The sequence below is a fragment of the Grampus griseus genome (genome assembly GCF_964374135.1).
Source record: "Grampus griseus genome assembly, chromosome: 12".
NCBI classification, from domain to species: domain Eukaryota; kingdom Metazoa; phylum Chordata; class Mammalia; order Artiodactyla; family Delphinidae; genus Grampus; species Grampus griseus.
Genome location: NC_139006.1, coordinates 81,452,566 through 81,464,881, shown reverse-complemented (window position 1 = coordinate 81,464,881; position 12,316 = coordinate 81,452,566). Strand labels below are relative to the sequence as shown.

Genomic DNA, 12,316 nt, shown 5'->3' with positions numbered 1-12,316 from the left:
CCAGCCTGGTCCAAGTACTGCTGGTTCACAATAACGCAGCAGAGGGGTGGGAAGCTGAGAAGGAGGTAACAAGTAGGATTGGCTATAGGCTGGGATACTCTGGATTGTAAGTGAATCTCTACCAGACTCCCATGCTTTTTTGCGGTGCCCACCATTTCATCTCTAATGCCAGGTACACAGTCTGCCTCAACACTATGTGTTAAAAGATGAGTGAAGAAGATGGATGAGTCCAGCAGGTCACCCATTGCTAGAAGAGGTTAAAAAGAGGCAACATATGTCACATTAAGGAATGCATCTGAAATTTAGATTTTAAAAGTGAGCAGTGTGAAACAAATGAAGATACTTTTCAGTGGTTTCTACTTAATTCATATAACTGAGAGCTTAGCAAAGAATGCCATCTTAATTCTTAAGGATTCTGAGTACACTTCTGCAAAGATGCTCTCTACATCCTGCACTTTAAATATAACCACGAAAAACTGGTAGAGTATTCTGCTTTAAGCATGCAGACCTTTAAATTTGTGTACTATTTTTTTCCGATTATTAAAAGCAATACATCATTTAGTACATCTGGAAAATAGCAAAAAGCTTAAAGAAACAATTGCTTTTAATTCTATTCCCTGAAGATCATCACTTTAAAAATTTGGCATGTTGCTGCCTGGCAGGCTTTTTCCTCCTAAGTTCTGTACTTGATTGAGATATCATAGCATGCACAACTGTGAGTTCCGGCTTTGAAATTTTACTTAACTTTCTATCTGGAGTCAGCAGTTTTCCATTTCATTGGGATTCTTTACACCCATGATCCTAATGTCTATAGCTGTGATTCTCTAGGAGGTGGCCCCAGACCAGCATCACACAGGAGCTGCAAATTCTGGGACCCACACAAACCTCCTGAGTCAGAAATTCTGAGGGGGGAGCTCAGCCATCTGTGGTTTCACGAGCCTCCCCCCATCCCCCTGCCCTGTGATTCTAATTACATTTGAGACCCTCAGCTGTGTCGTCTTACTTTAGAGTGCTGCTGGGAAAGAAGGATTTTCTTTTTGCTCTTATAAATGTTCCACAAAACTCTTTGTTCACATTTCTGAGCATTTCTTTAGGAAAAAAGTAATTAATCAAATGTACAAGAAGCTCGTGAAAAGGTCTGACGCACAGAGAGCGATTTCTTCCCAGAGGCAGGTTGCGGCAGATTTCTCTCCCCAAATGGAGCCTGAGGTCGTCCATCTTGCCACCTTCTTCCTTTCATGCAAACTTGCCTTTAAGCACTTTTGGTTAATAAGTTGTTTTTTATCTTACTTATTCTCTTAACATAGGTTTTTCTTGACAGCAAAGGTATGTTAAAGATACTAATTTTTTGCCTTTACCTGTGATGATTTTGACCTACAGATATTTTTCATTTTGACCCAGTCAATCCTATGTGTTTGCTTATTTGTATAAATTGGAAAGTCGTTTCTCATTACAGAGATTAAATAATACTCACTTATAGTTTCTTCTCATGTTTACATTTAAACATTTAGATCTCTGCAGTCCACCCAGATTGGCTTTTTTTTACTGTAATTTTTTACTGTAATTAAGATCTAAATTTCAAAAAACAGGTAAATAATTTCCCCAAAATACTGTCAATGAATTTTTTGATCATAACTTTCATTTTTTTCCACCATGCCTATTTAATTTAACCTTAGCATCTACTGTATTCAAATTATGTCAGCATAGCAACTGCGGTCCTTTTATAGGCCTGTGTTATAATGCAAATACTTTCAGGTATTTTGTTTGCTTTTAATAATGTGCCAAGAGCTTAAAAACATTAATTTCATATTTGACGGGGAAAAAATATCCTTGTTCCTTTTGCAGTGGTGGTTCAATATATTTTTGTTGTTGTTGTTCAATGTATTTTTGTTCTGAATAAGTTTCGCTTTCCTTCTCCCCATCGTATTTGGACAAAACCCTATCTTAGACACTACATACAAGGTCTTTAAAAGTGTTCATATATTTTTTCTATCTTTATTCACCTTATAGGTTAACAAATTTAAAACATAAAAATAATGTTTATTTTTTGACTTAGTTTCTTTTTGCAGTAAAGCTTGCAAAAGAATGAGTGGAGTAGACTTTGAGCTCTTATCATGAAAAAACTCTCAGCTATAGTGGGTCAGGAAGGAAGAAATCGATTCTGAGTGAAGGATTGGGAAGAATGCTGTGAAAAGTATGGTTTACAGGTTGCTGTGGGATTCCAGATAGCCTGGGAGTCAGGGTACAAGCGTTCGAGCTTTTATTTCAAGAGAGAGGGAAGCTGTGCTGTTCTCTGCCATAGCTGCCCCTTTCCTACAAATTTCCTGGGAAATTTGCTGCCTAAAGATATAGAGATGGCCATAAAGATGGCGCCTCGGGGCTTCCCTCGTGGCGCAGTGGTTGAGAGTCCGCCTGCCGATGCAGGGGACATGCGTTCGTGCCCCGGGACGGGAAGATCCCACATCTTCCCGTCCCACGCGGAGCAGCTGGGCCCGTGAGCCATGGCCGCTGAGCCTGCGCGTCCGGAGCCTATGCTCCGCAACGGGAGAGGCCGCAACACTGAGAGGCCCGCGTACCGCAAAAGAAGAAGAAGAAAAAAAAAGAGGGCGCCTCGGTTTCAATTCAATCCTGTTTCCATCAACAACACATACTGATGAGTTTCTTCTTCTTGTAAGGAGCTCTGTGGGTGGCGGTGGGTGAGGTGTGCAGTGGGCAGGAGGACATTTGAAAGAGGAAATGGTCTCTGGCCTCATGGGATCTGGCTCCAGAGGTGAGCAAATATTTGAATATTGCCTTATTAGCCTCTTATCACAGCTCTGTGATGTAATTAGAAGTGTTGTCATCACTTGACAGTTGAAGGAAGGCTGGCAGAGAAGGTTAGGAATTTGCTGGAGGTCAAACAGCTAAACAGTGAAAGAACCAGGATGAGAATTTTAGATTCCCTGGCCATAGCCCTTTCCAGTTAATCGCTGAGTTGGAAAAGTAACATGCTTTTCCTGATTATTTTTATCATTAACCGTAATTGAGTAGACAATATTTCTTGAACAAAATTCCACTTATAAACATCAGAGTTACATACTGTTGTGTCTTGGATGTACTTAATGCAATAGAACTAAGAAGTAATCTTCATTTATATACTATTTTGATGTGTTTTTTTCCTACAAAAGATTTCGTGTATGTGATCAGGAGCTCATTAGAATGAAGTGATATCTGTCTTGAATGCTTTCTATTCTTGGTCTCAATAAGGTGTCAAACCCACCATTAGATCCAGGAACTAGTGAAAATCTGTGAGGAGTCAGAAGTATTTAGGAGACTGGAAGAAAAATCTTTTTCCCCTATCTCATCCTATTTTTTATTGGAATCTTTGTTTTACATTGTTACCCTATGATGATTAATATACCCTTTCCTAATTTTCCCACTTCCCTTTCTTTTCTGGCTTTAGCTGAATTTCTAATTCCTCCTATAACTTTGTTTCCTCCTAGGTAAAACCAATAACCAGTCCATCCTCTTCGTGGCCGCAGGGACAGCTTTGTTGTTGCTGTTGATTATCCTAATTACCACCGTCATTGCCATTCCTTATAAGAGGTGAGTATTGCTGCTCCTCCTGGATCTAGTTTTCCCTGAGTAATTCTGATGCTGGAGTTTCTCCATTAATAACCCAGTAGTTGGTCAAGCTGTCTTACGACTCAGGTACTGAGTCCATGTACTTTGAGCGCTGCTCTTGTACGTAGCAGAGAAGGAGTTAAAGTTGGAGGAGGAGGCTAGAATGACTCATTTCGGAATTAGTAGGAGTGGGCACTGCACCCCTGCACTAACAAAGCCAGCCGCCTGGTGCCTCTGCTCTGTCTGCTACCCCGTCTCTCCTCTCCTCCTGCAAAGGAAAACGGCTGTCAGGTGAGGGGGAGGTATGTGTGTGTAACAGAGAGAGAGAGAGAGAGAGAGAGAGAGAGATGGATTCTGAGAGAAGATCAGGGTTGAACAGTAATAATGCCTTCATTCATTCATTCATTAAATATTTATTGTGGCAGTGGTGACTGAGATATAGTGGCATGCATATTCTAATAAGCAAGCAACGTGATTTTAAATGGTTCTATATTCTCTGAAACAATCAGTGTAGGTGCCTTTATTACAAACCATTGAGAAGAAAGGAGTTGGGAGGAGCTGCCCTAGAGAGAGCAGGTGGCCATTGGCCTCTTCTAAAGTTTCCTACCTTTTACCGCCTGTGGCACACTTGGCAATTTTCTAGGCTGTTCTTGGTTAACTCTTCCCTTCTTAGCTGCCCTATGTTCATCAACTCACCAGTCTAGGTATTTGTTGCAATCTTAACTGTAGTCATATTGGGTTGGAATCATTCCTTATACTTGTGATCCAACTAAAGTATTAAATTCTTAAGGAAAGAAGGAACCAAACTTTTGATGTCTACGTTTTGAATGTCCGACACATGGTAGGCACTTACTGTATGTTTGTTGAGTGAAGGAATACATCCATCTCCACTCTTCTCCCCCAGTAATGTTACCACTCACGCATGTGCGCGCGCGCGCACACACACACACACACACGCACACAGTCCTGCGTGCTTATTGACGGGGTTTCCCATCGGTTTCCCCATCTCATCGCCATATCCTCTTCGAAGGCTCCCCTCACTGCTCGCCTGACTTCAGCGGTACTCCCCCTTTCTAACCCATCTGCTATTTTCCTGGTTCCCCTTCTAAAAGCTAGACTGGCCACGTCGTCTCCCTGTTTAAGACCTGTTTATTGTCTTTCCACTGGCACCAGGATAACGCTAAGCTCATTAACCTTGTGGCACAGGTGCCCTTTGTTCTGACCCCAGCCCAATTAATCTGACCCCAACCTAATATTCATTCATATTTTCTACTCTACTTACTCCCCTGATATTGACAAAATGTATTAAAACTACAGCTTTTATTCTGTGAACACGCCTGACTCTTCCCATTTGTTATGACACCAAAATGCTGATTTCCCCCATATTTGGCCTTAGAATGATCTGGTCCTGCAGACCATTCAAGGTGTGGGATGCGTGTCCCCTCTGGGAGGGCTGTCCTGCTTCTCCCTCCCTACAAGTAGACATGATGTCACCATCCAGAATCGTGTTGCACTTCTTAACCACCACACCTCGCAGCCTGCTTTGTAGTTTAATCACTTCCATGCTTGGCTTCCCTTCTATTCATAATGGCAGGGATTACGTTTTACTCATTTTTTAGTGTTCGATAGCATTTAGCGCTAATCTTTCCAAATAAGGATGGTCCATAAGCATTTGTCTAATTAAATTGAAACATGAAACTGTCGTCGTTCCTTTCTGTCCATCATGGGCTGCCCTCCAGTCTTTCCCTGGTCAGAAATTAGCAAATTGAGGTAAGGATGTTAGTGACACTGAGGATCTCTCTCTTGCTTCACCTTGGTTGATTAAAAAATGCACCGAGGGCAGATACGACAGCAGGAGCACATGGGAACACAAGGAATATGGCTAGGAGAGAGTGAGTGACAGGACAGACCTCGAGAGGGTCACAGATATTGGACAGAAAGGATTTAGCTTCATGAAAATGCATCAATTTTACATGAATAGCTAAATTGAACTGTAGAATATCTTGTCCCACTTGGTTAAATGTGATAAAAAGAAGATCAGTGGACTTGAATGCATAACCATGGCCAAACACCACACAGCAAAAAGCACTTGTTCTTTCTACCTTGTCATTGGTATTGATTTGTGGTCGTTACTTAGAATGGAAACGTCTTGAAAAATGTCCCAAGGGACTAAACAATGACCTTCTGAACTCTGTCTTAGCAACTGTTTAAAATAATCCTGCCGCTTCAGCTTCAGATGTGCTGACCTAGAGAGAAGCCAAAATACATCACAGGGTGCCTGAAGGAGACTGAATTCTTCCTTCACGCCCAGCACCGGGGAGCCTGTGAGCACGAGGCCTTTGGAGCACAGTTGGTGTCATTTCCAGTTAGAGACCAGAATAGTGACCGTATTCAGTGAGCATGCCTAGGGGAAGGCATAGCACCAGTAAGCGTGACAGGAGCCGAGATACAGTCTAGGGATTGACACCTGAGTCTGTAGGAAGAAATGTAATATTTAGCGAGCAAATGTTAGGCACTTTTACCTCTGTTGTCAGCTTCGAGGTTCACAGCAAATAGGGTGTCTTGGTTTGCCTGGGACTTTCCCGGTTTCAGCGCTGATCATTCCTCATCCCAGGGAAACTCCTTAGAATCAAGCAAGCCAGAATGGGAATATGTTTACTGTCTTTATTCTACAGGTGAGAGGACTGACCTTTAGAGATGCAAATCACTAGTCAATTGCAGAGCACAAGTTAGACGCAGATCATCCCACTCTAAACTTCGTGTTCTCGTTGTATGATAAATAAGTGCTAGGGATGCAATCTACGACGTGGTAAATATCAAATTCTAAGGGTTCTCGTCACAAGGAAAATGTTTTTTCTATTTCTTTACTTTTGTGTCTATATGAGATGGTGGATGTTCACCAAACTTACTGTGGAAATTGTTTCGTCATATATGTAAGTCAGATTATTATGCTGTACACCTTAAACTTACACAATGCTGTATTGTATCAATTGTATCTCAATAAAACTGGAGAAAAAAATCATCTTCTCTTTTCCTCATCACATTGTATATGCTAAGCTTATGTTAAAAGTATATTTGTTGGGGTAGGATAGGGAGGGTGGGAGGGAGACGCAAGAGGGAGGAGATATGGGGATGTGTGTATACATATAGCTGATTCACTTTGTTATAAAGCAGAAACTAACACACCATTGTAAAGCAATTATACTCCAATAAAGATGTTAAAAAATATATTTGTTTATATATATAACACACATGTATATATATATATATATATTTGGACCTACTTGGGAAAGTTAATTCTATATTATGATTGTGAAGGATAATTTAACAAAGGATCAAAAGTCATAAATCTGTGTCTGTTTCTTCACTTGCGAAAAGAGGATAATAATAGTGTCTGTATCATAGATTTCTTATGAGGAATAAATAATTTATATAAAAGATCTTAGAAATATGACTTGCACATAGTAAATTTACACATAAAGTAAGTAAATAATTTGTTTAAATAGTACTTAATAAGTAAATACATAAATGCACATAGTCTGTGATTCTGTTGACATGGTAGGAGGATTTCATAGCAACTAGAAGAGACCATCAGAGTCAACATTGATTATCTGAACAACCTTTCCATGGAGAGAGACTATCTTGCCAGGTTTTCAAAATTTCTGTGAAGTAATTATAACCTCATCTTTAAAAAAAAACTCTACATTTTTGTATTTGACCCGTCCCCTCTGTGGTTCAATAAGAATCTTTTCTGTAGGGGGATGAAAAGAAATAGTCACCATCTCCCCATGATAACAATTTCCATACACTTGGATATAGTTATTTCATCTTTGCATTCAATTACATTACTCTCTTCTCTTGTATTTTCTTTTCAAAGATTCCTCCTGAAGTTAGGCTTTTATAAGTTTTGTTGAAACTGTGGAGAGTTTATTGAATATATGGTTTCGGATGGCCCGTTTTCAGCTGCAGCAATGTGACTGTAGAAGCAGTGAGCCTGGTAGTCAGGAAGGAGGGCTGTGAATTCAAATCCCGATTCTACTGATTACCAACCATGTGATTTGGGGCAAATTACTCTTCCTCACAGTGCCTCAGTTCCCCAGTTCGTTAAATAGAGAGTTTTTGATGAAATCGGAATAAAGTAATCCATACAGGTCGTTTAGTAAAACACCCGGAAGATTCCATAAAGCTTAGTTATATTGTCATTGTCATCCAAGAAGTTGCACTGTTAGCATTTAAAAGGAAGTTTTAATTGTGGGAAATCTCTAAGTCATTTATGTATCAATAATAACCCACTCTGCACCATTCTTTAGTAAACTCACTGAGATTAATTACTAAGTAACTGGCTGCATATCCGTTTAGTTGCCTTCACCATCTGTGAGCACACTGGAGAAGGTACGAAAAATGAAAAAATTTAGGACAGTGGAATTTTGGGTGAGTATGTATAAAACCGCTGTGGACAGCTGCTTTAACATAATCACTAAGGGCATGTGGGCTGCGGGTACAGGTGAGGTATTATAGAGCGTCTGAAATAATGCTGGTGCTGGAGTGTCATTCTTATTACCTCTCTTGTACATGTTTTCCCAGAAGGAGAAGGAGACAGAAAAGAGGCCTATTTAAAGAGTACTGGGACACACAGAATAGGGTAAGTTTTCTCAGAATTGTCATTCCCCCCCCGCCCCGTTTTGTGCATCATAAATGTAAAGTCAGTCCATCTGCAGTTAGCAATCTTCTTTTTTATTCTCCTTTCAATAACCTAACCAGTGCAGTTGCCTGTTTTTCCAGTATCAGCTATTTGATGAAATGGTTATTTTCTGAACTAGTCTCCTATTATTAATACCTTTTGAAACTGTTTGTTTTACATTCACATAAATAAAGGAGCAATTACACTAGATAATAATAATCAACATTGCACATTACCAAAATCTGTATTAGTTTCCTAGGGCTGCAGCAACAAAATTACCACAAAGAGGGTGACTAGAAACAACAGAAATCTAGTCTCTCACAGTTCTGGAGGATTAGAGTCCAAAATCAAGGTCTCAGCAGGATCAGTTCCCTCTTGGGACGAGACTCTGTTCTGTGCTTCTCTCCTGGCTTCCGGTGGTTGTTGGCATTCCTTGGCTTGTAGACACGTCACTCCAGTCTGTTCCTCTGTCTTCACATGGCGTCCTTCTGTGTGTGTGTGTGTGTGTGTGTGTGTCTGTGTGTCTGTGTGTCTGTGTGTGTGTCTGTGTCTGTATCTCTTCTCCTTTTATAAGGGAACCAGTCATATTGGGCTAAGAGCCTACCTTACTTCAGTATGACCTCATTTTAACTAATTACATCTGCAGCAACCCTATTTCCAAATAAGGTCACATTAATGAAGGTCTGGGAAGGACAAAAATTTAGGGGGGATGATATCTGACCCAGTACAGGGCATGATAATATTTTTATGTCGTGAGGTTATTGTGAGGATTAAATTAAATGTAACTAAAAGCATAGCAAGCACGTAGAAAGATGCAATGCAGGATATTCGTTATTGTTACGATGTTTGGATTAATTTATTAATTAACGGACGTTCAGATTATAAAGCTAAAGACCTTTTTGTTGGGCTGCAGGAATCGAGTGAACTTGACATTGTCCTCCTTATTCTACGTGCCCCTGCCCCTTAATGTTTAATTGACAGAGGAGAAATTCCCTTCTGGGTGTGAAGATAAGAGGGACACTTATTTTCGTGCTCATTGTCTCCACTATAGGTCAGATAGTCTCTTTAACACATACTATTGTGTTTACAAAATTTTACAATAAAACATTTCCCTGAGTGTTATCTAAAATTACATCCATATCTCTTCAATTTAATTATTTGCCATTGAATGCTACATGGCCCAAACCTCAAGTACTAAAAAGTTTCCGACAATCCAATGTGTGTGCTTCAAACTTCTTAATAATCTATCAGTCTAACTTTCTTCTTTCTGTTAGGTAGTTACTTTTTTGCAAAACAAAAAAAATTTTTTTTCTGAATATCTCATGGTTTGCTTTTGGGCACCAGGTGCGAAGGCTGGAGAAGTCTGGCCTTGTCTGACCTGCCATGGCTGCACGCGAGGAAACCGTGTTCTGTCACATGCAATTTCCGGATCCCTTCTCTGTCCTTAGCTGTTGTCCATTCAAGCCAATCCAAAGCCACATTTATTGCTGTGAATTTCAGAGGAGGAAAGGCGCTTTGCAACTTCCTCACTAGGTATTCAACTCTTCCAGGCTTTTGCAGAATAATGATAATTTGAGTGGTGATTAGAAAGTTAGACAGTAAGCTGGTCTGTGAAGTTAGACCTACTTGATTCTGCGGGGTATGTTTTTAGACAAACTACGTAGAAAACAATAGCACTTGAATTTTCCTTTTACTTTCTCCTCGCAAACACTGAAACCACACTAAATTTTCAGACTACTCACCGAAAGACCCCTCTCTCTCCTTCTCTTCTCCTCCCTTCAATTCTGCCCGGCCCCCGCTCTCTCTCCTCCTCTGTCAATTATGCTTACGTATTTTCTGTCACACACATACATACAGGTGGTCAAAGTGACCCAATTAAGGTAGAGAAGATTAATGATTGTATAACATCATCTTGAAAGTGAATGTGCATTTATTTTTGTAATTTTAAAAAAATTTATTTATTTTATTTTATTATTTATTTTTGGCTGTGTTGGGTCTTCATTGTGGGCTTTCTCTAGTTGCGGCGAGCAGGGGCGATTCTTTGTTGTTGTGCACGGGCTTCTCATTGCGGTGGCTTCTCTTGTTGCAGAGCACGGGCTCTAGGCGTGTGGGCTTCAGTAGTTGTGGTATGCGGGCTCATTAGTTGTGGCTCACGGGCTGTAGAGCGTAGGCTCAGTAGTTGTGGCTCATGGGCTTAGTTGCTCCGGGGCATGTGGGATCTTCCCGGGCCAGGGCTCAAACCCGTTTCCCCTCCATTGGCAGGTAGATTCTTAACCACTGTGCCACCAGGGGAGTCCCTGTAATTTTTTAATTGTGTTCAGTTGCTTATTTTTAAGCCAGCACACTGTGTACTTTAAAAATATTTATTTTTCCATTCAACAGAAATTAATGATTATCCACTGTGGGAAAATACTGTACTAGACTTTCCATATAAAAAATACAAATAATGGTTCTCTTCGAAATAGCCTAACATCAGGAGAGGGAGTTTTACATTTAAACAGGTAATTTATATCACAATATATCAAGTGATAATCCAGGCTAGGTCTCTGTTGTATCTCACTCACCACCCTACAAATCAAGAATGTGATTTCTCACAGAAGTTCAATACAGTGAAGAGAATGTTTTATAAAATTAACTGTAATAGAAATTTGACCTGTATCATGGTTGAACTGAGGAGAGATTTATGTTTTGAGTGTCTTTATTAAGTGCTGAAATGCAGTGAATTATTAACATCCTTTGTGTTTGTCTTTCTAGGCAACCAACAACTACAGAAGTCCTGTCTCTGCCAATCAACCTTCAGATGGTGCAGGAGAGGATATTTATGTCAACTACCCAACCTTCTCTCGTAGACCAAAGACTAGAGTCTAAGCTTTTCCCTTAATCTGAGCATATTAATGATGACTGTTATGCACGTGGATCTTTATACAATTTCTTCCCACTATTTAGTGTCTACCTTGGATACTGGTTGACCAAATTTATTTCATTTGACAGGAAAAATACTGCCTTAACTAGAGAGCATTCTTAACAGAAATGTTTTAGAAAACCTGACTCTAATTAGCTTACACATAAGAGGAAACTTATTGAATCCTGTAAGGGAACAATGAAGGGGAGATCAAGCGTCAGGCAAGGGTTATTTACCAGGGCTTAAATATTATGTCTAGAATTAAGTATGGATATAAGACAGTTTCTGCATGCCCTTTCACAGTGCTGGATCCACTTCCGTGGTGTTAGCCTAACTCTCATTCAGGCTTTTCCCTTGTGTTTCCAAGATGACTGCCAACAACTCTTGGCAATTCATAATCCTTGTTTCTGTCTGGTAAAGAGTTTGCTCTGATAGAGCAAACACATTTGGTTACTTGTCCATCATAAAACAGTCCTTATGACCAGAAAGGATGAAATGGCTTAAGTCAGTTAAGGGCTCACCTCTAGAGCTAGGTAGGAGGGGGACCAAAGCACACTACTGGGAAATTCAGAGTTTTATTAGAAGAAGTAAAGGGGAGCCTGGAAGCTGGGCTGGTTGCCAACAAATGCGGACTCTAATGACCTTCCAAGACATCTTCTGTTAGCCAGCTAAAAAGAGTAGGAGGGCAGGTCTAGGTTAGCTCTCTCCCTCTTCCCACTTCTAGAACCTACTCTGCCAGCTTGGTCCAGAAGAGTACTTGGCAGTAGAATGACTAAATGGTCAAGAGGAAGATAAATGTGGCAGGGAAATCTCTTCCTTTGCTACTCTCAAATAAATTCATTTCTGATTTCATATAGAATTTCACTATCCCTGGTTTAACCTTATGAGCAAGAGTAGTAGATGATCCAACAATAACTTAATTTTTTTATATTGAAGTTGTTATACTTTTGAGAATTATTATTATTATTTTATTTTTTTGCGGTATGCGGGCCTGTCACTGTTGTGGCCTTTCCCGTTGCGGAGCACAGGCTCCGGACGCACAGGCTCAGCAGCCATGGCTCACGGGCCCAGCCGCTCCGCGGCATGTGGGACCTTCCCGGACCGGGGCACGAACCCACGTCCCCTGCATC

The 12,316-nt window shown here is 40.5% G+C and overlaps 1 protein-coding gene across 1 annotated transcript in view; it reads left to right on the top strand.

Moving 5' to 3' along the window:
- The window catches only part of CD226 (CD226 molecule), a gene marked incomplete at its 3' end in the record, with an annotated part of 85,111 nt that extends 73,959 nt beyond the window's left edge, over window positions 1–11,152 (top strand). Inside the window, exons 4-6 of the mRNA XM_082668278.1 lie at window positions 3,483–3,585; window positions 8,188–8,245; window positions 11,039–11,152. Coding sequence (XP_082524404.1) covers window positions 3,483–3,585; window positions 8,188–8,245; window positions 11,039–11,152 — 275 coding nt within the window. The remainder of the gene's footprint in view (window positions 1–3,482; window positions 3,586–8,187; window positions 8,246–11,038) is intronic.
- Between the last annotated feature and the right edge of the window lie 1,164 nt (window positions 11,153–12,316).